At 53.0% G+C, this 26,989-nt stretch overlaps 1 protein-coding gene across 1 annotated transcript; it reads left to right on the top strand.

The window, feature by feature from the left end:
• The first annotated feature begins 1,704 nt into the window (after positions 1 to 1,704).
• LOC138998553 (protein FAM169B-like) lies at positions 1,705 to 25,006 on the top strand. Its single transcript, XM_070400704.1, has 7 exons — positions 1,705 to 1,732; positions 10,238 to 10,368; positions 11,437 to 11,536; positions 18,262 to 18,347; positions 20,032 to 20,209; positions 22,691 to 22,873; positions 24,305 to 25,006. The coding sequence occupies exons 1-7, from the start codon at positions 1,705 to 1,707 to the stop codon at positions 24,448 to 24,450; spliced, it is 852 nt and encodes a 283-aa protein (XP_070256805.1). The 3' UTR covers positions 24,451 to 25,006.
• The last annotated feature ends 1,983 nt before the right edge of the window (positions 25,007 to 26,989 follow it).

The following is a 26,989-nucleotide window of genomic DNA, read 5'->3' as shown; positions in this document are numbered from 1 at the left end:
TATATCTCATTGTCCCCTGCCTTTTTTTTTTAATGTATTTTTATTTCAGAGGGGAAGAGAGAGAGGGAGAGGGAGATAGAAACCTCGATGATGAGAGAGAATCATGGATCGGCTGCCTCCTGCATGTCCCACACTGGGGATGGAGCCCGCAACCCAGGCATGTGCCCCGACCTGGAATTGAACAGCGACCTCCTGGTTCATAGGTCGACACTCAACCACTGAGCCACGCCGGCTGGGCCCCCTTTTCTGTCTTTAAACCTCTCATGTATGTGGGTCTGTGAACCTCTCATGTCTACAGGGTTCCCATACTTAGGCATGGATTAAACTTGGTCTTTTTCTCTCTAAAAAAATCAATAAAAACATACTTTTAAAAAACTTTTTAAAAACAGTAACAAGTCCTTGAAGAAGTACGTTTTAAAGCAGAGATTAATAAGCCTTTCTCCCTACGTGCCAGGAGCTTGAGTAACACCCGTGATGATTAGGGGCTTCACGATGGGTGAGGAGCCAGACATTTCTCTTCGCACCTCCCGGCCTCTGCACTGGCCGCAGCCCTGGCCATTCCCCTTCCCACATGCTTGGTGCCCCCACGGTCTTTGGGGCACAGAGCGGAGCCTAATCAACGTTGAGGGAGGAGCTGTGTCCTGAGTGCTATGGCCCAGGTGGCTCTGTTCCCATCGAGAGACATGAAACCTCAGACTTGGAAGAGGTGACTCCAGGACGCTGCGAGGAGGCCTTCTGGCGCTGGGATGCGTGAGCGCATCTGCAGCCTGTGCGATGGGAGCAGAACTGGGGCCATTTTCCTCCTGTGCGTGGGGGTGCCTGGCCTTCCTTACATAGGTGGCTCCCAAGACGGGGGAGCAGCTGGGAGCCCCCCACCCCCAGCCACTATTCGCTGGGGCGGAGGGACAAGGCAGGCAGATGAGTTCGGGATCCATGTGGGACAGAGGCCCCAAAGGGCTTAGGATGCATTTCTCCAGGAGCACAAACTTCAGAGCTGCCAACCACAGAGGGGAGACACCACCAGCTGACTGGCCACAGGCCCGTGGGTTCCAAGGCTGGTGGCATTTTAAAACCCCGCCTGCTCCCCGCCTCCCCTGGGGAAAAGCACCTTGAAACAGGCCAGGACGAAACACTGGAGAAACAATGGCCCCTTGTTGAATTTTTCTATTTCGAGTGAGAATAAGCTTAAATAAAAGAGTGGCTGTCAATAAAAGCAGCAACTCTACGGTTGTCAGGATCGAAAGACTTCGGAGTGGGCGGTGATGTGACGGAGTGCCCTGTATTGTGTGTGCCATTCATTTTTCAAGTGTGTAAATTTTCATTTTTCAAGTGTGTAAATTTTTGAAAAGGGAGAATGCAAAGGTTTCTTGTCTATAAAAATAGGAGGAAGTGGGAAGGGGCACGGAGAGGGGGTGCCCCGGAACCCTGGCGAGGGGTGGGGGCACGAACGGTTTCCTTTTCTAAAGAATTAAGGGGAATTAAATAGCTCTCAGAGGTGGCGAACTAGCTTTGCAGAACTTGGGAGCCGGGTGTCGCTAGCGGTGAAGACTGCATGGTGTCGGCTCCAGCGCAGGGACAGGGGAGAGGGGGACCCCTGGGAAGGGGACTGGGGCAGCCCCGGGGGCGGGGGCGGGGGCGGGGGCGGGAGCAGCGCAGGTGAAGTCGGGCAGGCAGGGGGCGGACGCATCACCGCGGAGCAGGAGCATGGAGGCTGCGGCCTGGGGAGCCACAGGTAAGGAGGGGCCGGCCGGCCAGCCCCGAGCCTGCCTTTTTCTGTCCGCCCGCTGGCCGTCCCCTCGTGTTGGGTTTCAGTGCTGGGCTGGCCGACAGGCGCTGCAAAACGGACGGTAAACAGCGCGCCCGGCCAGGGAAGGGCTCCTGACCCTGCACCTGTCGCCTCCAGGGAGCCGGAAGGGCTGGCGGGTGCTGGCGCTCACCCCCCAGGAGCAGACCCCGCCGCTCCGGCCGCCCAGGGGCCACGCGGCGTAGGGACTGCTGACCTGGGCTTGGTGAGCGCGAAGGGAAGCGCACAGTGGGGGAGAAGTCAGCGCAGCACCTCGGGTTACCGCTGGCGCCCCTGTCCATGGGGACTGCCAGGTCCGCCCTGGGCGCGCAGGCAGGCGGGGCAGGTGTCCCGGGGCCCCGGGGCCTGTGCGGATAGAGCGTCAGAGAAAAAGCACATGAAACCCGGGCAGAGGGCTTTCAGCCAGTCCCGCCGGGGAGGGAGTGTTTGCAGGGGAGCAGGCGTAGGGGGCGTGGCGCACTGACAACGGGGAGGTCTCTAGGTCGGGCCACCGTGAATGGCCTGAGGACACTTCCTCAGCACACACCCCCTCCCCAAGTGGCCCTCCATTAGAAACCACATAGTTTTATCCGAATGTTGATGAGATGCGGGAGGAACCTAACTCTCGTTTATATCAGGTGGCCGGCGGCAAAACTGGTTTGATTGCAGCGTGTTGCGTAAAGCCTAGACCTGCTCCTGACCCTAGAGGAAGTCCTTGTGTTTATGACCTGCACCTGAGAGCTGTGCCTCTGCGCGCTTTCCCCTGATTCAGGGCAGTTAAGGAGGGAAGGTGGCCTCTAGCTACTTGTTTGCTTGAGCTACATTCCTCCGGGAAGTTTTCATGGGTCTAGAGCAGCCGTTCTCAACCTGGGGGTCGAAGGGCCCTTTCACAGGGGTCGCCTAAGACCATCGGAAAACATATATGTAATTACATTGTTTTTGTGATTAATCACTATGTTTTAATGATGTTCAATTTGTAACAATGAAATTGGGAGTCACCACAACATGAGGAACTGTATTAAAGGGTCGCGGCATTAGGAAGGTTGAGAACCACTGGTCTAGAGGCTGACAAGGGATTTGTCTCTATCTTTAGAGATACTGTTTCCTTTTTTCCTTTTTTTTTTTTAATGCTTTCTAGAATGTCCTTTGTCATGGCTGTGGATATGTTTGAAAACTGTGGCAAGAGAAAAAGTGACTTACTCTTTTTTTTTAATCCCCACCCAAAGATATTTTTCCATTGATTTTTAGAGAGAGTGGAAGAGAGAGGGAAAGACAGAGAGCAAGATCCATTGGTTGCCTCCTGCACATCGAGGCCCCGGCTGGGGAAGATCCTGCAACCCAGGTACATGCCCTTGACCGGAATGGAACCTGGGACCCTTCGGTCCTGGACCGACACTCTATCCATTGAGCCACACCAGCCAGGGCAGTGACTTTCTCTTTTGATCTCATCGTCCTTGTGTGCAGAATGGGGATTTTGCCCACTTCGAGACTTGCAGGAATATCGCACATTTTAACACTTAGCCAGTCCGACTGCACAGGTTCTAGACCAGCCGTGGGTAAACTACGGCCCGTTTGAAATGAATAAAACTAAAAAAAAAAAAGACTGTACCCTTTTATGTAATGATGTTTACTTTGAATTTATACTAGTTCACACAAACACTCCATCCATGCTTTTGTTCCGGCCCTCCGGTCCAGTTTAAGAACCCATTGTGGCCCTCGAGTCAGAAAGTTTGCCCACCCCTGGTCTAGACCAAGCTTCCTCCCTCCCCTCTGCCCAGTGGTACCCCGAGTCAGAGACTTCCTCCCAGCCTCTGCCCCTGCTGTGTGGCTCCACCCAGGCCTACTTCCTTGTTTCAGGAAAAGTAATGGTTCATTTCGTCTTCTGAAAAAGTGTAGTCGGCCAAAACGGTGTAAGGATTTTCCTGTGTTTATTCAGCGTTCCCTGTGGCCTTCATAGTTGCTGATGGCCCAGATGACACACAGCAGTCGCCCGCGATCATGTCCCCACGTGCTAGATCCTAATGGAGAGGAGTTCTGCACAGCTGACCCGCTGCCTGAGCTTGCATAGTCCATTTCCAAAAGGGGCTTGAGCAGATCACGTTTCCGGAGAATCCTTTTTTCTCCAGCAGGGAAGCGTTAATCTAACAATTGTGCTTTTCTTTATTTTTTAAAAATATATTATTATTGATTTCAGAGAGGAAGGGAGGGAGAGAGAGAGAAACATCAATGATGAGAGAATCATGAATCGACTGCCTCCTGCACACCCCCTACTGGGGATGGAGCCCACAACCCGGGCATGTGCCCTGACCAGGAATCGAATAGGGACCTCCTGGTTCATAGGTCGATGCTCAACCACTGAGCTATGCCGGCCGGGCCGCCCCCACGTTTAGACAGCAAGGGCTGTATTGTTTCCTCGGATCTCTACTGGTTCCTGACCCTGTCCTGGCTGGACAGAGTGAATGACCTGGTGGTCAGGACTCGGGCTGGGCAGTGGAGGGCAGTGGGCACTGAGGTGTTGTTTTTCGACCTTTGAAACCCTTGTCTGCTGACCGGCTGACTGGCCTGCACTGGACTCCTGCGGGCAGCTGGCTCCCTGCTCCTCTGCTGACATCCTTCCTGTGGCTCAGCTCGGGGACTTCCCGACAGGGTCACAGAAGAGCCTGTGCCTTCTGCTGTGCTGTGTCCTTTAGGAACCTACTTCAGGGCAAAACTCAATCACGATTGCTGTTAGCTGCCTAGAGGCCATGTGACTCTTAAAATCAGGGTTCCTGGGGGTGGGGCAGTGCAGTTAGGTGACTGTCAGTCACCACTGAAGGTCTGGAGCCTTTTTTTTTTAAAATATTTTATTGATTTTTTACAGAGGGGAAGGGAGAGCGATAGAGAGTTAAAAACATCGATGAGAGAGAAACATCGACCAGCTGCCTCCTGCACACACCCCACTGGAGATGTGCCTACAACCCAGGTACATGCCCTCAACCGGAATCGAACCTGGGACCCCTCAGTCCGCAGGCTGACGCTCTATCCACTGAGCCAAACCGGTTTCATTGGTCTGGGGCCTTTGAGTAACTCACGCTTATGGTGATGATGATGATGATGATGATGTAACAGCTGTGATTTGCAAACTCCGTGCTTTTGAGTGCACCCCAACCTCAGCTGTGGCATTTCCGCTCCAAGGCCAGCAATCAGCAGGCTTGGGTGGGGGTGCACACACAGCATGTGTGACTCTGAAGGCCACTGTCTGTTGAAATCCAGGCTTGTCTTTCCCCACCCCCTTCTCTGGCCCCCTGGAGCCTTGTCATTTTCCAGTGCCCGGTCAGTGCCCTCATTTCCTGCTTAAACCAATGCCTGTTGTCAGTTGGTATATTGATTTCAGAGAGAGGAAGGGAGAGAGAGAGAGACAGACAGACAGACAGACATCAATTATGAACGAGAATCATGGATCGGCTGCCTCCTGCACGACCCCTACTGGGGATCCAGCCTATAACCCGGGCATGTGCCCTGACCAGGAATCGAACCATGACCTCCTGGTTCATATTTTGAAGCTCAACCACTGAGCCACGCTGGCCAGGCTAGAAACCTCTTGATGCTTCTTCGCTCCTTCAAAGCAGTGCAGCCTGGGCGCCGCTGGGCACCACCTGAGGCTGAGGGCCGGGTGGGGGGGCCCTCCGGGAGGGCCAAGGGAGAGCACCTGTCCACATGCAGGCGTGGTGCGGGCTCCCCAGGCCCCACGCTCCTAGACCGCTGGGTTTCCTTGACTTGCAGGAATCAAGATCAATGTGTTCTTCTTGGAAACCAAGTCTCTACCCACTACTCATAAATTCCATTAACACGAGAGAAAGCCCTGTTCACTTTCTTGCATTTTGCTGAAATAAACCCTCATCAAAGTTCCCGGATGTTTCATTCCGTGTAAGTGCTTGAGAAGTCCGTGTTGTGGAGTCCGCACTGTGTGAGCCCTCCCCTAGCGGTGCCGCTCCCTGCCCCCTTGTCCGCTACCTGCTGCTTCGTGCACTGTTTTTGATGCGTATGTATGTGGGTAGAGGGGTAAAACACCCAGTGAATTACAGTCAGTTGTTCGTTTTGACCTTTATGTTTCCAGTAAGTGATTTGCATGGTGCACGTGTGCTGCCCATGTTTGTGCTAGTAGAGCATGGGGGGGGGGGTATTTTTAAGCTATGCAGAAGGAAAGGTACTGCTTAATGTTTTTCATAATACAGGAATATTGAATAAACATCTCATTAAAGGCTTTAAAAAATACTTGGGGTAAAAACACTAATAAAACAACATCTGTCCTGCAAAAGCATAGCCTAGTTACTTGTTGGTAAATATCTGTTTTTGATCATAACCAATAAATACAGAATTAAAAATGAATTTAATTAAATAACGATTAAGTATGAATTTAGCTGAGCACAGGTCGTCCTGTTTTCATTTCTTGCCTTCTTTTAAACTGAGATTCTCCCTCCCCCCATTCTTGCCTTGATTCCATTTTCTCTCTCTCCTGTTTTGAGATGTAATATCTATGTGTCTATTCTTTCAGGGGGGAACTTGGAAATTGTAGTGTATGTATTAGCTCCAATTAATTCTGAAGTTAGTCACTTCTAAACTTGCTCTGGAATTGTATGAGGGCTTTAGCAGGTTTGGCTTGGTTGGGATTACAGAATCTGAGGATCGGTGTCTTTCATTAATTCTGAAAAAAAAATTCCTTATTTCTTCAAATCTTGACTCTTTATTATTCTTTTTCTTCTTCTGGAGCTTCATTTATATTCTTCCTGGAGCTAATCAATCTACTCTCCACGTCTCTTAACCTGCTTTTCATGTTTTGCTCCTATGCTGCATTCTGGGTAATTTCTTCATACATTTGTGTTGTTTTTTTTCAGTTCATTGGCTATTTAGGACATTCATTTCTAGATCTACTCTCTTTTCCCCTAGAATCTTATTGGGCAAATGAAAAAAACTTGGCTATTTAAACTTCTTTTTTTGTTGTTATTCTTGTTAATCCTCACCCGAGGATATTTTCCCATTTATTATTAAAGATAGTGGGAGGGAGGGGGAAAGAGGAGAGAGAGAGAGAGAGAGAGAGAGAGAGAGAGAGAGAGAGAGAGAAACATCGATGTGAGACAGATGCATTGATTGGTTGTCTTTTCCCCAAGCCCCGACCTGGGTGGGGATCTACCCTGTAACCGAGGTACATGCCCTTGACTGGAATCAAACCCTGGGCCCTTCAGTCCACTGGCCAGTGTTCTAGCCACTGAGCCAAACCAGCCAGGGCTGAACTTCTTTCACACATTTAATATCCATATCTTCTGTGTTGGACAGTGTCCGTCTTTGTGTTGGTTGGGTGTCTGATTCTGTGGTTTATGCTGGCATGTCATGGCGGTCTATTTTTCATAAGTTCAGAGGTTTTTTAAATCAGGTCGGAAAGCTAGTGCCCTTGCCCCGATAGCCAAACCTCGCTGCCTGTTGGTGGGGAGGTGTGACAGGAAGCAGCTGGGTGAGGTGCTGTTTCCTCCCGCCTGCCCCGAACAGGGCTCCACGTGTGTCCCCAAGTGTGACACCTCTGCATGCAGAACAAACAGTATGTTTCAGTCCCACCTCATACCCTTTTGCATGATGTGGGGGGGGGGCGGGCGGGTGGGAATAATCAGACTCCCCGAAGTTCAGACGAGGGGACTTTCATATTAAAAGCAATTACAGTGCCATAAACCTTGGTGTGGGTGGCACAGAAAGTCATCTGCACTCTTTACCATCTCAGCTTCGGGAAGAGGGCTTTATTCTCAGCCAAGTCAATGACAAGCTGCGAATTGGCCAATACTAAGTATGTGAGAACGGAGCAACAGGCTTCCTGTCAATCACCTGGAAGGCAGCCTCCCCCGCCTCGCAGACCCTTCCCAGAGCTTCCTCAGCTGCTCAGACCCTCTGACATATCCCACATCCTGTCTTCCAACTCTCCCTTTTGTCAGTTCTTGGCTAAGAATAGTTTGGCAATCAGATGCTCATCATCAAGAACCAACGGAAATATCCAAGTGTCTTTGCCTCCCTTCTGTTCTCTCCCCGGTGGGGAACGCTCCGACACCCCGGCCCCCTCTCCGGGTGGGGCCCCTAGCGCCAGGCGGGTGCATGTTTGCTGTCGGTCGCTGACATTATGTCACAGCGCTCCCCTGGCAGGCGTGTCTCGTCATCTGTCAGTCAGTGTTCCAGAACAAGGGGTCCCTGGTTAAAAAAGTTTGGGGAGGAAGTGCTGGGTTAAGCAAATTCCACTGCTGCAGAATTGCTCAATGTCCTGATTGCTGACAGGCACGCGGGGGCCCCCCCGCCCCCCCGCCCCCGTCTCGGAGCTGAGCGCCACCGCAGGCCCCTTTCGGAATGTTCTGGCTTCAGAAGCGCTCCCTCCACGGCACAGCTGGTGGAGCTGTGCTCCTCAGGGTAGACCTGGGGAAAAGAAATGCTGGTATGTGAAAGGTGCACACACCTTGGACTCCACAGTACTATATACATGCCAGGCACCGCCTCGCACAACTGCAGATATTTGCGTATTTCCCGCTGTATGCAACAGTCCTGTTACAATATAAATTAACATAATCACGCTTTAAGTCACTTAAAAGTAGTTAGTTCTCAGGCCAGGTCAGTGTGGCTCAGTGGTTGGGCATCGACATATGAACCAGGAGGTCACGGTTCCATTCCTGGTCAGGGCACATGCCCTGTTTGCAGGCTCGATTCCCAGTAAGGGGGCGTGCAGGGGGCAGCCTATCCATGATTCTCTCATCATTGACGTTTCTCTCTCTCTCCCTTTCCCTTCTTCTCTGAAATCAATAAAAATATATTTTTTAACAAAACAAAAAAATTCTGAACAAGTGATATCTACTCTTAACCATTTTTAAAAAACAAAAGACAAATGCTGTTTTACTGGTACAATTTTTTCACATCATCAGCAAGAACTGTTGTTTTTGTAATTTTAAAATGACAAGCCCCATTACTGAAAAACACAAGTGACTACAGCCAGCTTTTCCAATGACGTAATGCTGTGCAGTGACCTATGGGTAGAAGCTTTCAGTAAATTTCTGAAAATTTCTTTACTAATGTTTCTCATATGAGAAACACTTTGCTTAAAATGAAAGAATTTTCCTAATCATTGTAGTGAAGTGGTATTTGGGGAGAATATTCAGCAAGTTGTACTGAATCAATGATTAAGTGCAAAGCAACAAGCCCCGTGAAGGTGTTCATTTATTGGCATTGCTATTTACATAGGGAGGACCAAAAAGTGCTGGGAAAGCTTTTGAGCATCAGGCCTTACCTGACTCACCAGCAGTGGCTTACCCAGCAGTGGCTGGCTGGTCCCCAGTGGGGGGCAGGCCGTGGCTCAGGGGTGTGTGTGTGGCCTGCCTTTCAAGCAACCCTGGGCACGCAAGCTTGGCCCAAAGATCCCGAATGATTTAAGTATTTTCCCCGGAATACAAACATTTAAGTGTTTTGCTTTTTGGATGACTACGGCAAACATATGCTTAAAGTGAGTTCTTCAATTTGGGGCTCATTTGGGGATTTCCATTTCTTTACAGTCTGCAACGAATTATCATTGCAACTGTGGGCCTTTTTTCCTAAAAGCATCTTACATTGTATTGAAAAGATTACATTCTTTTGGCTTTGGAAAAAGATTTCCCGTTCCGTGGAAGCCATTAAAGCCTGTTAGCATTTCACATCTGGAGTGAAGCCCCTGCCCGGGTCTGCCTTCCGTCACCACCAACGTGAGTGTGGCCAGCTGACTCGGCCTCCAGCGCGTGCGAAGGACACCCAGACTCCTTACTTCCTCAGGCCCCTCACACTGGCCAGGTGTGCCCTTGAACCTCACATCTCCTTGGGGTCGGCGCCAACCCTGCCATCAGCAATGCCTTTTTTTCATTACAAAATAGGTGGACATTTTTTTTTTAATTAATTGACTTCAGAGAGAGGAAGGGCGGGGGAGAGAGAGAGAGAAACATTGATGTGAGAAAGAAACATCGATTGGGTGCCTCTGTACACGCCCCGACTGAGGGTCAAATCCACAACCTAAGTGTGTGCCCTGACCCGGAATCAAACCCGCCACCTTCTGGTGTACAGGATGGGGGTGACACTCCAACCCACTGAGCCACCTGGCCAGGGCAGTGAGAATCGTTTGTATAGGGTTCTTTTGGGTGATTTTTTTAACAATATATATTTTTTATTGATTTTAGAGAAGAAGGGAGAGGGAGAGAGAGAGAGAAACATCCATGATGAGAGAGAATCATTGATCGAAGCCTGCAACCCAGGCATGTGCCCTTGACCGGAATCGAACCTGGGACCCTTCAGTCCGCAGGTTGACGCTCTATCCACTGAGCCAAACCAGCCGGGGCTTTTTTTTACTCTTCAAGAAGTAAGTGATGTTCCCTTTAACAAAAGAGTCAAACTGATGTCCTTTCTTTTCTTGCCTCCTTGTCCCCCTCGCAGGTGTTTACCCGGTGGATGGTTTGGAGGATGACCCCGAAGGTCATCGGGAAGCCGCTCTGGCTTACTATGCCGTGCTAAGGGGAGGGGCGCGGCCCGGCGCAGACGTCTTCTCTCTGCCCACCGGGGAGCAGGTATGTCGGGTCCTCCTTGTTGGCAGAGAGCTCTGAAAACTCTCCTGTATTTATTAGAAGGTGAAATGTTAGTGAACATGTGTTACAGAGTTAAAAGAAAAGCCTTCTGGAGCGAATACTGTGTAATTCCACCTTGAGAAGCAGAAGGGTTCCTGGATTGGGACTCTGGAGGCCCGGGTATAAAGCCAGTTCTGCGAGGCAGGGAGCCCCACAGCCTGTTGTGAATGCCTTGTCTACCACTTACTAGCTGTGTGACCTTGAGCAAGTGTCTTAACCTCTCTGATCTTGGTATTCGCAGCTCTAACACTGGGACAGTGAGGAAACTTGCTTTGCGCTGTGGTTAGGAGAGTTAAATGAGATACTGTGAGACCTGCCGCAAACTTGTGCAAGCAACCTGCCTGCCTCACTCTTTCCTTAGTTTGTTGTACCCTCCTCCGTTTTCAAAACGGACTTTGCCATGGAATGTGTTGGCTTGTGCTCAGGGCGCTGGGGGCCGTGGGCCACAGAGAGAAGGCTTGGCATGTGGGCAGTCCCAGCGTGAGTCAGAGACCCCGAATGCCGCCGGCTGTTCCTCTCATTCAGAAGCAAGCAGGCGCCCCATACTGAGGCTCTGTTCCAGGTACCGGGGGCCCCGGATCTCTCGAGGCTGCTTGCAGCGACCTGAGCCAGGGCAGCTGGCAGCCTGAGTGGCATTGTGGGTGGACACCGGGCTTGTCCATAGAGAGGCCCCAGGAGGACAGGAGGCCCTCTGCTCTCCTAGGCTGAGGCCGGGGAAGCGTGTGGAGGGGAGACTGGAAGGGCCTCTGCTGAGTGGCTGCTGAGTCCATGCCGAGTGGGTGGGCAGGTGACCCAGGAAAGAGTTGGCAGCCCAGGGCCTCTGTCGTGTTACCCTGCTACCCTTGGCATTCAGCGCAGAGCGGGTCAGTTTTCCATTTAGGTGTTGCCTGCATCCTGTCAGATTAACCTCCGCGTAACAGTGACCTTTCAGCGAATACCGTGCTGATTGATGAGTGACTGCCTCGCCTCCTACGATGAGAGAACACACGGCCATGTTATCTTCTCTTTCAGGTTAAACTTGAAGCGTCGTCCGTTTGCTTCTGCACGGTGCACCGGGACGAGCCGCAGCATCAGCTCTTGGTCTTGGTCAATCCCCAGGACACAAAGTCAGGTGGGTAGTTACTCCCGGACTTAAAACCTCGGATTCAGGCTCACCGCTGATGACGGATGGAACCAGACACCTAGGACAGTGGTCGGCAAACCGTGGCTCGGGAGCCACATGTGGCTCTTTGACCCCTTGAGTGTGGCTCTTCCACAAAATACCAGCTCTTCCACAAAATACCGACTTCTGCGCGTAGGCCATGAAGTTTCAATCGCACTGTACATGTGCGCCCGCACGTGGTATTTTGTGGAAGAGCCACGTTCAAGGGGCCAAAGAGCCACATGTGGCTCGCGAGCTGCAGTTTGCCAACCACGGACCTAAGAGGCGGCAGTGGCACGCTGGGGCTGGACTTACAATGTCAAGCAGAAGTGGTACATTTTCAGCTTTTAGAGAGGAAACAGTGCATTATTTCTATTCACGACATGTCCTGATGACTCGCATTAAAGACACTAGATTCACTCTTGCCCACAGTGGTGGTGTTCAGGCCTGATTTTTTTAAAGATATATTTTTATTGATTTCAGAGAGGAAGGGAGAGGGAGGGAGAGAGAGAAACATCCATGATGAGAGAGAATCAGTGATCAGCTGCCTCCTGCACGCCCCCTACTGGGGATCGAGCCCGAAACCTGGGCATGTGCCCTGACCGGGAATCGAACCGTGACCTCCTGGTTCATAGGTCGGCGCTCAACCACTGAGCCATACTGGCCAGGCATGTATGGTCTTTTTAATAAGGAATTAAAAAACCCAAACCAGCCCTTAATTAGTCATCCTTCCTTGAATGACATATCTGGTGAAAGTGTGGGGTTTAGGTCTTTAACTGCAATTTGCAAACGGGGTCTCATCAGCTCTCCACACACACACACCCCCCTCCCCATAGAAGCTTGCCTTTCGCCTTCGTGTTAGTCTGGGGTTTGCTGTCTGGTGATATCCTTGACCAGGGAGAGGTGTCTCTTGTTGCCGATCCAAGACTCAAGTGCTCAGCTGGCTGGCTGGGGGTTGCAGGCGTGTTGACCGGGAGCCTGGGGTGGCTGAGCTGTGTGTGAAGGCTTCCCCATCAAGGTGAGGACATCCATTTCCCTCTGGTAAAACCTGGTCTCCATGAACAGAGGGTCTGTGATAACACGAGGCCTTCACCATGGCCTTGAACTTGGACTCCAGCTCCAGGCTAGAGACAAGGAACAAGTTAGTAACACGGGGTGCCCACAGGAACCCCTCCGTGAACAGATTGTCAAACACGCCCAAAATGTCATTTGCCGACTTGAAGAACACATCCAAATTCCAGCAAGCCCCCCCACCCCCGCCTTTCTTCAGCATTTAATAATATTCTGGGTGTAGGTCTTCAGCTACAGTTTGCATAATGTTAACATATGACCGACTCTTGTGAATCTGTTTCCTATTAATTACACAATTTGTTGGTTATTTTCAAGAATGTAGTAAATGTCCATATGCTCCAAGAAGGCTCACTCTGACCTGTCCTTATATGTGTGATCGCGCTTTAAATAAAGTTCCCCCCTGATCCCCAGACTGCAGGGGCTCTGCCGTGGTGGCTGCGATCTTTGCGAGGTTCCCGAAAAGCATCTCGGGTGTCCCCCACCCCTTGTGACTCAGACACGATGTGTGAACGTGCCTCTGTGGCCTGAAGCAGGTGGACCTGGAAGGGGCCGGCGGTGGCATAGCTCCTCGCACAGCTTTCAACACGTGTCTTTTCACGCGTGCTTAGCCGTGACCGTGGAGGTCGCCGTCGCCGGTTGCTCTGTGAATTTCCTGCAGCCGTTGTATTTGTAAAGGCTGTGAGCGTGAGTGTGAGTGTGTGTGTGTGTGTGTGAGTGAGTGTGTTCGTGGTTCGATGGAAGTGAAAGCAGCAGAGCTGATGGAGAAGCCCTCGGTGTGCATTAGCTGCTGATAAGCTGGTGGAGTCCATCCCAGGGACTTCCATAACCCGGTGGGCAAAGAGCAAAGGAAAAGCCATGGGCTGCGAGTTTCCTGGCTGCAGGCAGTCCCGGCTCAGCGCCGACTGCTGGTAGCATGCGGTACTGCAGCTCCCAGCCCCCTTAGGAAGCTGGGCAGGCACTTCCCAAACAGGTGGCCTGAGGCACACGCCCTGGGCCCCCTGTGAGTCTCACTCTTGCCTGTTTCTGTGACCAGAGGCTGCCTCGTGTCACCACCGACCAGACCCCTCTTCCCTCCTCAGAGGCCAGGGGACGGATGGAAAGTTCCAGGCTCCTAATGGCACCATTGCTTCTGGCTCGTCAGGAGGGATCGGGTCGCCTACATCTTCTGGGCTCTTCCCAGAGGGTGTTCGGGGTTCCTCCTCAGCTCGCTCACAGGGGAGACAGTCGTGGGCAGGGGAGGTGGGGGCTGTGGGGCAGAAAGGACGCAGGCCTCCCGGAGAAGGGGGGCTGAGGGGGGCTCTTGGGCAGGTGTTGCCACATGCAGCGCCCCCCACCCCACCCCAGGCCCTCGATTAGACCGTCTCGCCCCCAGCCCGCCTCCAGGACGCTTTGTGCCCGAGCATAGCACTCGTCCTTCACATGGCTGCTACGTTTTTTCCGTGTCTGGTGATTGCGTGTCATCTGCACCCTGAGAAAAACAAGCAGGGAGTCGAAAAATGATGACTTTTTCCTGGAAAAGCGTTCCCGTTATAGGCCTGCAGCGGCGGCAGAGCCAAGGCAAACATTCAGAGGAGCTGTCCCGGGCCTGGCGGGATTGCGACACCCAGGGCCTGGGGCCAGCCCTCCTCGGGGCTGCGTTTGGGGCAGGTGGGAGGGTGGAAAGTGAGGGGCGCCCCTGGGGTGCCCAGGGAACCTCAGAACTTGGGGGCCCTTTCTGTGACGCCCCTCACTGCAGCTCATAGAAGCAAAAGGGTGTTCCTGCTGGAAACAATTCTGTTTCCCGGGGGCTGAGAGGGGCCCCGATGGAGGGCTGTTCGCCGGGACAGCTCTGTCCTTTAGGGACACTTGTTGGCTCTTGTTGGGGCTCCTCTTCTTTATTCCCCGTTACTTTATGGCACCGAGTGGATTTAAACGTAGGGAAACAGGCTCCCACAAACAAAGGCATGTCCTCCTTTCCAGGGGACTAGTGGGATTTGGAAAAGAGGGAAGGTCCAAGGAAAATATTCCGAGTGTCAGGGACGGATTCCGAGTTGACGTTGTATCCAGCTGCCTGCTGGCCACCCTCCCCTGTGTGTGTGTGCGGTCTGTGCGTGTGTTTATGCAAGTGGCTCAGTGGTTGAGTGTCGGCCTATGAACCCACAGGTCAATAGTTTGATTCCTGGTCGGGGCACGTGCCAGTGTGTTGTGTGCAGGAGGCAGCCGATCCATGATTCTCTCTTATTAATGTTTCTCTCCCTCTCCCTTCCTCTCAGAAATTAATAAAAATATATATATTTTTTTAAAAAGAGGATGGAGCTGGAGTCTGGGGGTTGGAGGCGTCTCGAGGCTTCTGGGGTTTTGGCCCTGCAGCCGGGCTGTCTGCAGCTCTGCCTGCTCCCCCAGCCCTGAGACGCTCGCTGTGCGGTGCCCTGGCCCAGCCCGACGAGGTGAGGACTCCCTTCCTAGCGAGACTAGCTTTGGTGTGGGTTTCTCTCCGTCCCCACATCTTGTAGTGGAGCTGTACCTCCGGATCCAGGCACCCCATCCTGAGCCATCTTCCTTGAGTTCAAACCTAGGCTCATGGCGGCCACATTGCTTCCTGCTGGAGAGCCATGGGGAGGTTGACGCTGCGAGCACACTGCGAGCCAGATGTTCCCTTCTCCGTGGCAGAGAGGCGCCGAGTGCTCGGGCATCTGGGGAAGGGCTTCCCTTTAAGGAAGACATCTGCGTGGAAATGGTAGCGCGTAATGCGATGTGACAGTTGCTATGTCAACGCGTGTGTTTCCCCTCCCCTGAGACGATTGACGGGCCGGGCCCGTGTGGCGTGAAGCCCCACAGCCCTTGGGACGGACGTGTGTTTTGCTTTGGCGAAGATGGCCGTCACTGTGGTTTAACTGTGCTGGGTTTGGGGGGAGGACCACATATTTCTTAGATTTGTAATGGGGCAGTGGTGGCTTGGACTCCAGGGGAGTGATGGTGAGGAGGGGGACCGGGTGGGGGGGGACCTGGGGAGGCAGCAGGGGGACTTGAAGCCCCTTTGTTGTGACTGAGGAAGTTTTGATCCTGGGCCAGTGCACGGGCCACTCGCAGGTAGTGCAGGGAGATAAGACCTGTGCACGTGTGTGCATGCATATTCATGTGTGTGCATGCTTGTGTGTGCACTCACTGTGCTCGTGCATGTGTGTTTGTGCAGGTGCACGTGTTCGTGCATGTGTGTTTATCCGTGTGTGTGTGTGTGTGTGAGAGAGAGAGAGAGAGAGAGAGAGAGAGAGAGGACTCCCCCCTCCTTGGTTCCTAGGCTGGGATGGGGCATGGGCCCTCTCTGTCTCTGCTCAGCTCCAGGCTGTGTATCAGCTGCCTGTGGCCTCCCTCACCCAGTGACGCCAGAGCCCAAGCTGGGGGCCTCCCAGGGACGCTCCCCCAACACCCCTCAGCAGCACTGACTCCCCCTCTGGGTCCTCATGACACTTGGGCTCCCAGCTCGATCCCGCACCTCCCCTGCCCTGCCCCCTATTGGAGGGCTGGTTAGGTCTCTTCCTGTCCCGGCTGCCAGCTCCCAGGGGCGAGGACAGGCGCCGGGGGCAGCGCCGCGCAGGCATTCAGGGGTTGAACTCCGTGGCTCGTGCCGCCTCCGGGCAGCCCGCCCGGGGAGTTAGCCTGAGGGATCTCGCTGTCTTGACTCGTTCGGGAAACCTTGGAGTGTCACAGAATGAAATCCATTCCTGACATCTGCTCTGGCCCGCATCACCTGTCACCCGGAGGGAGAAGGAAATTACATTAGTTCAGCAAGGCTGACCTCCCTGACGAGGCATGCCCCGTGGACGGCCGTCACCACTGCACACGCCGCCGGCTGCAGGTGCCTGGGGTCCGGAGCCAGGGGACGCTGATCAGAATCGCATTTTCCCTTCAAAACCATTTTCTGACTCTCCGATCTCGCTGGCCCCGGGACCCAGCTGCCCTGGGCGGGGTATGCAGTGTGTCAGCCCAGATCTGCTCCCATCCTTGCCCAGCGGGCACAGCCTCTCTCCCAGGGCTGCGCCGCATTCCTGCTTCCTGTCCCCTCTCAACTGGTGTCATGCCTTTCTGACCAGATGCTGCCACTCTCCAGAGGGCTGATTCAATTTTCCAAGAGCCGTCTTTTCTTTCTTTCTTTCCTTTTTTTAATAAATTCTTATTGATTTCAGAGAAGAAGGGAGAGAGAGATAGAAACATCCATGATGAGAGAGAATCATGGATCAGCTGCCTCCTGCACACCCCCTAGTGGAGATGGAGCCCGCAACCCGGGCATGTGCCCTGACAGGGAATCGAACTTGATCTCCTGGTTCATAGGTTGACACTCAGCCACTGAGCCACGCCAGTTTTGAGGACAGTTTATTTTAGGCCTGTTCCTCATTGTTACGTAGCAGCTTAAGATTCATTTTGAAAAAAGCAGTTCCGTCTCTTTGGTGACAACTTGTGTGACTAATGAATGCCCTGCCCCCCGCTGTGAAGCTTCCCAGGCATCACCCAGACACCGAGACCTAACAGCTTTCCTGTTTGAGACCGTCTTAGCACATCCAACATCTGTGTGCCAGCGACACACTGTCAGTGAATCGGACGTCTCTTATTGATTCATCTTGTTAAGCAAGAAGAATAATCCTGGGGGCTTTATAAGGCTCCTGTGCCTTCCGGTAGGTGCCATTTTGAACATGAATTTCGTTGAATTAATAAGGCAGATGTCAAGCATTTAATTGGCCCTTCGCTCCCAGCCGGCTCCGTCAACCTGGGGACTATGGTTGGGGCTGATATAATTCGCCGATGACATGCCACTGACGTGTGGATTGGATGCCGAGGGTCTTCGGAGAGGAGGGGCTGGCTGGGCGGAGTTATGGTTAATAACTGGCTAATGCCACTGTGGCCTGGTCTTCACCGAGCTTCCCACCACACTTCCTCAAAGGGCAGAGAGAAACAGGGAAGACCGTGGCGGCGGCTTACCCGGATGGCCCACCACATTTGCTTCCAGGTCGTGAGCTTGGTATTGAATGGTGAAGGCTTTTGTTTTCTCCTCCGTGCTGCCATTTTTCTCCCAGTCTTCAGCGGACAGAGTTTGACTGGGAAGATGTATCTTTTTATTTTGTGGCTTCTGGACCCCCTGGGCTCAGACACCTGGCTTGAGAAGCAGGTATGAATGGCAGTCAGCCCGGTCGGCGTGGCTCAGTGGTTGAGTGTTGACCTATGAACCTGGAGGTCACAGTTCGATTCCCAGTCAGGGCACATGCCCAGGTTGCGGGCTCGATCCCCCAGTAGTGGGCGTGCAGGCGGCAGCTGATCGATAATTCTCATCATTGATGTTTCTGTCTCTCTCCATCTTCCTTCCTCTCTGAAATCAATAAAAATATATTTAAGAAAATAAAAATGGCAGTATAAGGGGTACAGAGAAAATACCACAGGAGAAAGAAATGGTGGTACATCCATTCAATGGCATAGGATTCAGCGCTAAAAAAGAATGTTGAGAATCCAGCTGTGAAAAGACACGGAGGAACCATAGCTGCTACCAGGCATAACCTTTCCCTTGCATGGCAACGGCGGCTGCATGCTGCCGACACCGCCTCTGGTGACCGGCTGGCTGGGTGCGTGTCATCACCTCCTTTTGGCTTTCTCTCCAGTCGTGGCTGTTTACCTAAAAGACTCCTGGTGGGCCACCGAAGACGTCCTGAGGACCTCCGACCCTGCAAGAGAAGGCCTGGTGAAGGTGAGGTGCTGCCACTTAGAATGGACATCGCAGAAGGTTTTAAGAGTCATCGTGCTGTTACCCTGTGAAATACCCCTTCCCTTTAATTACATTTTGTTTCTGAGCGAGCTCTTCTTCACTAGTTACCAAAGAAAAGCTTGCTTAATGTTCTTTCTGTTAACATACATAGTGGTCCTAATTTAGGGATTAGAACGGGTCTTATTTTTGTGTTTCCAGAAACGTTTCTAAATCAGCATCTCATTCCCCACATTATCCCCCCCCCGCCCCCGCCCCCGTCATGAACCTGCACAGATTAAGTGCATTTTCTTTCTCTCCTCTTCTGCTGCCAGCTTTTGACTGGGTGTTTCCCTTAAGTTGACAGTTATAACCTCCCACATCACACCGACCAGGTGTTGTGACTGGGTCGTTTGCTTAACTCTGAACTCGATTTGGCTGTCGCTGTCTGAGACACCGAATTGGGGTGGCTTCTCAGAATCAGCTGGTGTGGCCCGGCCGGTGTGGCTCAGTGGTTGAGCACCGACCCAGGAACCAGGAGGTCGCCGGTTCGATTCCCGGTCAGGGCACCTGCCCAGGTTGCAGGCTCGATCCCCAGTAGGGAGCCTGCAGGAGGCAGCCGATCCACGATGCTCTTCTGATCAGTGTTTCTATCTCTCCGTCCTTCTCCCTTCTTCTCTCTCTCAAAATCAATTTTAAAAAACATATTTTAAAAAAAGAATTAGCTGGTGAGGTTTTCACAAATCTTTTTCTCATCGAAGATTTGGCTCTAGATAAAGGTGAAATATTTCACATTCTGGGCCAATTAATAAGTTTACTGGCTCTGCACGCTGTGTACCATTTGCTGGGAAGCTGCAAGCTGCCTTCTTTTTATTAGCAGAGCCGTTGAAAAGCAGACTAATGTTTCAGACGCCACTTAGGTGGTCTTTTCCGTAGACCGGCTGAGGAAACGGAGGCTCAGAGAGGTTGAAGTTGCAAATGTGGACCAAGAAGCCACAACCACAGATGATGATCATGATCATGATGGTGAAGAAAATGTAAGGGTCAAGTATTAAATATAGAATGCAGCCCTGCCAGCGTGGTTCAGGGCTTGACCATCAACTGACGAACCAGGAGATGACGGTTTGATTCCCGGTCAGGGCCCATGCCTGCATTGCAGGGGCAGCCTATCGATGATTCTCTCTCATCATCAATGTGTCTATCTCTCTCCCCCTCTCCCTTCCTCTCTGAGATCAATAAAAACATATATTTAAAACAAAAAAACCAACGTTACCATTTGTATGAAGCTCCCCCTTCCCCAGAGCCTCAGTTCTAATGGGTGACGGGCAGGAGGTAGCCGCTGGCCGGCTCAGCAGGTGCACCGGCCCGGCCTGTCCCTGCAGAGTCCTTATCCGGCTGCCATCAGCCCTCTTCGCAATGAGGCAGGAAATCAGTGAATGCGTCACCTACCCTCTCCGAGCTGCAAGTTCCTCACCTGCAAAGCGGGACCACCCGGCAGGTGGTGAGGACCGGATGGCAGCAGGCGGGGCCGACTGGTGTGAAGGTCACGGGTGTGAAACCTCCGTGAGAAACGATGCACATCTTGGCCTCGTGCATGAGAAGGACCACGGGTGGGCGGATGCCGAGCGCAGGATCCACCGCCTCTGCTTTCCCCCTCCGCCTCACTGGCCCGCTCTGCTTTCCTTCAAAGGTCCAGTCATTCGGGGAAAGGATTGTGCTCTTCGTCCTCAACGTCGTCATTTTTGGAAGGTTGGAGAGGAACTTGGATGACGACGCCATGTTCTTCTTGCCTCACTCTGGGAAGGAGGAGGCTAAAATCCTGTGGAGGGACGGAGCCGCGGTCGGATTTTACACAACCAAAGCGAAAGGTGAGTGGCCGGCTGGGCCACGGCCATCCGGGCCCTCGGGGCCAGCAGCCGTGAGGTCCGAAAGGTTGGCGACCGCTGCTCTGGGTGGCTTCCTGCCCCCGCGGGGCCCCCAGCACAGGCCTTGCTGGGGGAGAATCTCCGGGTACAGCAGGTACCACTAACTCAGCTGTCATGTAAACGAATCCAAGGCACAGCCCTCATTCTCACCTGCTTCTCCTCGTGCCGGAGAAGGGCTGAAACCTGTCCCTTTGGTTCCCAGCCTGGGCCACGTCGCAGTTAATGGTGTAAACTGACTTTGCAAGCACAATGCTTTTCATTTCTTCTCTGGAATGTTACCATTAGCTGCCAGGACAGTGCCATTGCTGGTGGCTCACGCGTGCGGAGCACACTGCGTGCTGAGATTCGTGGACGGGACCTCGGAAGCAGGGGAGGCCGCCACCACAGCGGGGTCGGGGGGAGGCCGGGGCTCAGTTTCCGGGGCAAGTGCCATTTGCCAAAGGGATCGGTCTCTTTAGAGTTGTTTTCTAAAAAAGTTTTTAACTTTTTGAAATTTATTTTTAAATTATAGTTGATAGATAATATTAATTTCAGGTGCACAACATAGGGAGCAGGCATTTATATACCTCACGAAGTGATCACCCCAATAAGTCTGGTACCCATCTGTTCATGTGCTTTCTTCAAAAAAAAAAAAAAATAAAAGGTTTTTTATTGATTTCAGAGAGGAAGGGAGAGGGAGAGAGAGAGAAACATCAGTGATAAGAGAGAATTATGGATTGGCTGCCTCCTGCACACCCTCTACTGGGGATCGAGCCCAGCACCCCACAAAGTGCCTGTGTGGGTCAGTGGCTGCTTCCACCCAGCTCTAGGCACCCACTGACCTGCTCTGTCCCCATCACTGTGACGTTCCTGGACGTTTCGCCGAAAGGGACGGGTGCGCTCTGCGGCTTCTGTTCTGACATCTGGCTCCTCTCACTTAGCGTGGTGTTTTGAGGCTTATCCAGACGGTAGCAGAGATGAGTATTTCATTCCTTTTTATTGCTGAGTAACGTTCCGTGCTGTGAGTGTGCCCCGTTTTGTTTGTGCGTTCACCGGAAGGGTTTCCAGGTTGGGGCCGTGATGAATAAGCTGCTGGAAGCGTGCACGTACCTGCCTTTGCGTGGGTGTGGGCTTTCATTTCTTTTGGATGGATTCCTGGAAGTGGAAGGGCTGGGGCGTTTGCTAAGCCTAAGTTTAACTTTTTAAGAAACTGCCGAATTTTTTGACACAGTGGCTGTAACATTATACATTCCCAGCAGCAGTATATGAGGGTTCATTTCTCCACATCCTGTCAACACTAAGGACTGCATGTCTTTTTGATTATGGCCATTCTAGTAGGTGAAAAGTTCTGTTTCACTATGTGTTTTTAAAAATATATTTTTATTGATTTCAGAGAGGAAGGGAGAGGGGGAGAGAGAGACATCAATGATGAGAGAGAATCACTGATCAGCTGCCTCCTGCACGCCCCCCACTAGGGATCAAGCCAGGAACCCGGGCATGTGCCCCGACCGGGAATCGAACGGTGACCTCCTGGTTCATAAGTCAGTGTTCAACCACTGAGCCACACCGACCAGGCTCACTGTGGTTTTAATTTGCATTTTCCTAGTGACTAAGGATATTGAGTATGTTTCCATTGATTGATACAATGAATTGTATTAAAACTGTTTGTTCAGATCACCTGTCCATTTTTTTTTATTGATTGCTTGTTTTCATTTTATTGAATTGTAAGAGTTCTATATATATTCTGGATATGTCTTTTTATCAGGACTTTGACTTGCAAACATTTTCTTATTGGCTAGTCTTTTCATTTTCTTAGTGCTGTTTTCTGAAGTACATGGTTTTTTATTTTGGTGAAGTCCGATTGACCCATTGTTTGTGGTTTTGGTGTTGAATCTAAGAGCTGTTTGCCTAACCCTAGGCTAGGTTGTGAAGTTTTTTTTTCCTAAAACTTTGTGGTTTTAACCTTTACATTTATGTCTGAATCCATCTTCAATTAATTTTTTTATATGGTGTGAGGTAAGGGTCCAATGCCATTTTTAAAATACTGTCTATAGCCCTGGCCAGTGTTGCTAAATGGTTAGATCGTCAGCCCGCACACCAAAGGGTCTTGGGTTTGATTCCAGGTCAAGGGCAGGTACCTGAGTTGCAGGTTCGATCCCCGGCCCAGGTTGACCAATCAATGTGTCTCTCTCATCGATGCTTCTCTCTCTTTGGGTCTCCCCTTCCCTTCCACTCTTTCTAAGAATCAATGGAAAAAACAACCTCAGGTGAGGATTAACAAAAAATAAAACAACATGGCTGACCAGTCAGTCGGCAGGAGAACTGGCTGACGGGGGAGAGATGTCGTTTTGACTTTGGTGGCTAGTGTGTGAAGACGGTGCCCGCGGCGTCTTGGCAGGTTGGTACAGGCCCAGGGGACAGTGTGTCTCTTGACTTCCCCTGCAGGCAGCCTGTGTGGCGATGGCACCGGCACGTGCTACCTGCTGCCCGTCTTGGACACCGTGTTTGTCCGGAGGCGACACCGCGGCCAGGGCCTGGGCGTGGCCATGCTGCGGGACTTCTGCGAGACATTCCCCGACGAGGAGGCCCTAGGGGTCAGCTGGCCGATTTCTCCCGCCATGTACCAAGGTAACCCCACCTGTGTCAGGGAGGAGCGTTTGGTCAGGGGGAGGGATACCCGTGCATCCAGATGACACATATGGGGGACCTCTTTCTTCTGAGAAACCTCTCATGGCTTGAGCACAAACGAGCCTTTATCACAAGGGCCAGACCTTGCCCAGCCTGGGAAATCATTGGGTTTAGATGTAATAAAACAGCCCCACCAGTGTGCTCAGTGGTTGAGTGTTGACCTATGACCCGGGAGGTCACGGTTCAATTCCCGGATTGTAGGCTCGACCCCAGTAAGGGAAATAAGTGCAGGAGGCAGCCGATCTATGATTCTCTCTCATCATGGATGTTTCTATCTCTCTCTCCCTCTCCCTTCCTCTCTGGACTCAATAAAAAAACATATCTCAAAAAACAAAACAAAACAAAAAACAAATCCACACCAGGTCAGAGAGCCGCAGAACCCAGCGATCTGCTTCTGGCCCCGCCTGCCTTTGCCCCTGCGCTCGGAGTGTGAAGCTCCTCACCTTACTGGAGGGGAGGCAGCGGCTGGCGGGCAGAGGCCGAGCCCGGTACGTGGGGGCAGGCAGCCTGCGGGGAGAGAAGCGGCTGCAGGCGGAGGCCAGGCCGGCTGCCCTTGGGCTGGACAAGGGGCCTCGGGCCCAGGTTTCCATCTGTGCTTCTGATTGGCCGGCCGGCAATGCCAGGAGAGGGCCCGGTGGAGGCTCCCGGGTCCCGGGGGCACCAGGAGCAGGTTCCCCTTCGGCTGCATGTGGGACATGGCAGGTGACAGTGCTCACCTGGGAGCGTGGGCATACAAGCCCAGCCTGAGGGCACTGGGACTCGAGGCGTCCACAGAGGATGAGCTGGAAGATGCTGAGAAGAGGAGGCCCGGGAGGCCCGGGCGGGAGGAGGGACAGTGCTGAGGTGGGTGAGGCTAGGGGGTGAATTTGGTACCCCCAGTTCTCATGTTGAAGCCCTACCCCCAATGGTTGTATGTGACGATGGGATCTTTAAAGGGGTAATGAAGGGCCCTGATCCAGTAGGACTGGTGAGAAGGGGTCCCATAAGGACGACACAGATGGGAAGGCCCGGTGAGGGCCGGTGAGGAGGGGGCTGCCCGCCGAGGAGAGAGGCAGCCCTGCGACACCTTGATCTTGGGCTTGCAGGCTCCAGAACTGAGCACATAAGTGTCCTGGTTAAGTCCTGTCCGTCCGTGGCGTTGTGCTGTGGCTTCCTGAGCTGATGCAGGCGGGATGGACGAAGGGCCAGGACGGGTACGGGGGGATGGTGACAGGGCTGCGTGGAGCATGGGGCGGAGCAGAGCGCCGAGCAGGCTGGGCTGCAGGAAGGACTGGAAGGGGCCATTCCCGCGGACTCCAGGCTGGGCTGGCTGTGTGCAGGGCAGGCGCCCCCCCTGCCCCCCCCCCCCCTCACGAGGGCCCCTTTCCTCAGTCTGTAGGAAGTTCCTGCTGGCCCATCCGGAGGAGCGGGCGCGTCTGTGGGAGGTGGAGCCCCCCGGAGCCTGGGGGCAGCGAGGCAGCATCTGGCTGAAGGTTCAGCTCCAACAGGCGGGGCTCCCGGCCCCAGAGTCGGCGTGAAGCGTGCACTTGGATCTCCTCATCCTCACGTCAGCGGCACAGATGGAGTCAGGCCCGCGGGGGACGCAGGCACTGCAGCAGCACCCGGTGCTGGCATCTCGTCCTCCCTCCACCTTCCCTTCGTGAGCGAACCACAGCGGCCCACCCCCTGCCCAAGAAGAGCGGAGCGCCCCGGCTCAGCTGGCTCCGAATCTCCCTGTGACCAAGGCCCCCTTAAAGCAATTGAGCGGATCAGTGCAACCAGGAAGACGGTGGATTTCCCTGTCCAGCAGGAGATCAGTTGGAAACATATTATTTCAAAAGACACACAGGGTTTCCTGTGAAGAGCTGGCCCTTGTCCTTGGGGAGAAGAAGAAAAAGGGGTTGGCCCCGCCGGCACTGGTTGAGCTTCGACCTATGAACCAGAGGGTCACGGTTCGATTCCGGTCAGGGCACATGCCCAGGTTGTGGGCTCCACCCCCAGTAGGGGGCTTGCAGGAGGCAGCTGATCCATGATTCTCTCTTATCATTGATGTTTCTCTCTCTCTCTCCCTCTCCCTTCCTCTCTGAAATCAATAAAAATATATATTTAAAATAAAGGGGGGGTTTCATCCCGTAAACATGCTGCAAATGAGTAGCTGGGTCTTTCAATCGGCAGCGGCGTGGTGTGATGTCCTAGGGAGATGTCCTTGTCTACTTGGGCAGCCCCGTTACACACTCGCGCACTGCCTTCAGTTTGGGGTGTTACCATGGAGTTTGCTGGTGGGGTTTCAATGGCGGATATTCGCCTGGTGGGTCCCACGGGGAGGCGGGTGGGGATGGGAAGACCTTTATGTAGCCAGAGGGCAGTGCAGGGCAGCGGACACGCCGTCTGTGGGTCTCCACGTTGCTTTTCGCCACCTTGCAGGCTGCTACCATCTCAGCCCTGAAGGGCGGGCCTGGGGCAGGGCTGGAGGGGTGCGGACGCGCCCGCGCCCCCCGCCCTGCCCCGCGCTGCAGGTGTGGGGGTGCCAGGAGACTCGGGAGGTGCTGATGAAATCCACTGGCCACGTGAAAGCAATGGCACTCCTTCCCTCTTGGTGTCAGCGTCAAAGCCACCCCCCGAGGCTACGGGGAGCTCATTAGAGGGCCGTGGGCAGCTGATTGTCCTCAGCCGGTGACAGGGAGAGTGCCCTGGAGTTTATTGGCGATAATAGTGATCATTTTGGCTTTTACGGTGCCTTTCAGCGCAAAGGCTTAATGGATCTTTACAGACATGAATGGGGTAACCAGGCACCTGGGAAGGAGGCCATGGCAGGGCCGTGGCTGTGATCCTAATGAGGCGGCTAAGTGACTGGCCCTGTGGCCTCGGGCGTTAGACATGCAGGCAGGCGAGCCTCCTGGAGCCCCTGTGCCGAGCTGGCCGCCTGCGGGCTTGTGGGCGGTTTCACAAATGAGCCCGCAGCCCTGCCCGGCCGTGTGCCTTGGAGGTTGCAGTTCCTGGGCTGGGGATGGAAGTGACTAATGGCGCGCACGTCAGGATGCAGAAGCAGCGTGGACCCCGCAGGCCGGAGGGGTGCACAGGACGAGGACGTGTCTGCATAATTGGGGAGATGGCGTTCTCTCAGGAGAATTGCACTGGGGGGTGGGGGGGGTGCTGTTATTTCAGGAGCTGAGAGTTGGCCCGGTCTGGTCAGGGCAAACCTAGCTGAAGTCAGCCGCCAGAGCTGCCGCTTTAACTCAGGCTGAGATTCGCCAACTCTCTCTTTAAATCCGCAAATGAAGGGACTCTGACGGAGAATGTTCCAGAAGCACGCGTGAGCCCCTTGAAGAAAGAAGGGGTGTCATTATAATTAGGGTGTAATTAGATTATGGAAGCGCTCTCATTAAAAAATTTTGTAAGTTATGGTCTTTCACTGCCTGTGAAGTCAGCGCTGGTTCCCAGCCTCCCCTCCTCCCCCCCAGCTCTGTCTCCCGGAACCAATAGGCCACCTAATGTGGTTTTAGTTTTTAATCAGCCACTTATTCTTAGGGTTGCCCTCTTGTCTTGTTCTGGTCTTTGGGCTCTATCCTTTGTCCCTTTATTCCTGAGCTTGATTTTGGAGGTTTCCTGTGCCTTAGAAATAAGTAGGAAACCAGTGGAGCCAATAGCTTTTTATTTTATTTTATTTTATTTCATTTTATTTTTTATTTTCTTTTATTTTTTATTTTATTTTATTTTTGAGAGCGCGGAGGGGAGGGAGGAGAGAAGCATCAATGCGGGAGACAGACATCAATTGGTTGCCTCCCACACATGCCCTTGACCCACACGCCCCAACCGGTGCCGGGGATCGAGCCTGCAACCCAGGTATGTGCCCGGAATCAAACCCGAGACCCTTTGGTCCGTGGGCCGATGGTGTAACCACTGAGACACACCAGCCAGGGCCTATAGCTTGTCTATGGAAGTGAGGCATGGCCATGCCTCAGTGTTCCAGCAGGAAACTGTCTTCTCTCCAAACGCTCTAAACCAGCCATGGGCAAACTACGGCCCTCGGGCCGGATCCGGCCTGTTTGAAATGAATAAAACTAAAAAAAAAAAAGA

The sequence above is a fragment of the Myotis yumanensis genome, unplaced genomic scaffold (assembly GCF_028538775.1).
Source record: "Myotis yumanensis isolate MYYU_CA2020_CCGP unplaced genomic scaffold, mMyoYum1.0.hap1 SCAF_20, whole genome shotgun sequence".
Lineage (NCBI taxonomy): Eukaryota > Metazoa > Chordata > Mammalia > Chiroptera > Vespertilionidae > Myotis > Myotis yumanensis.
This window is presented reverse-complemented; position numbering and strand designations above follow the sequence as displayed.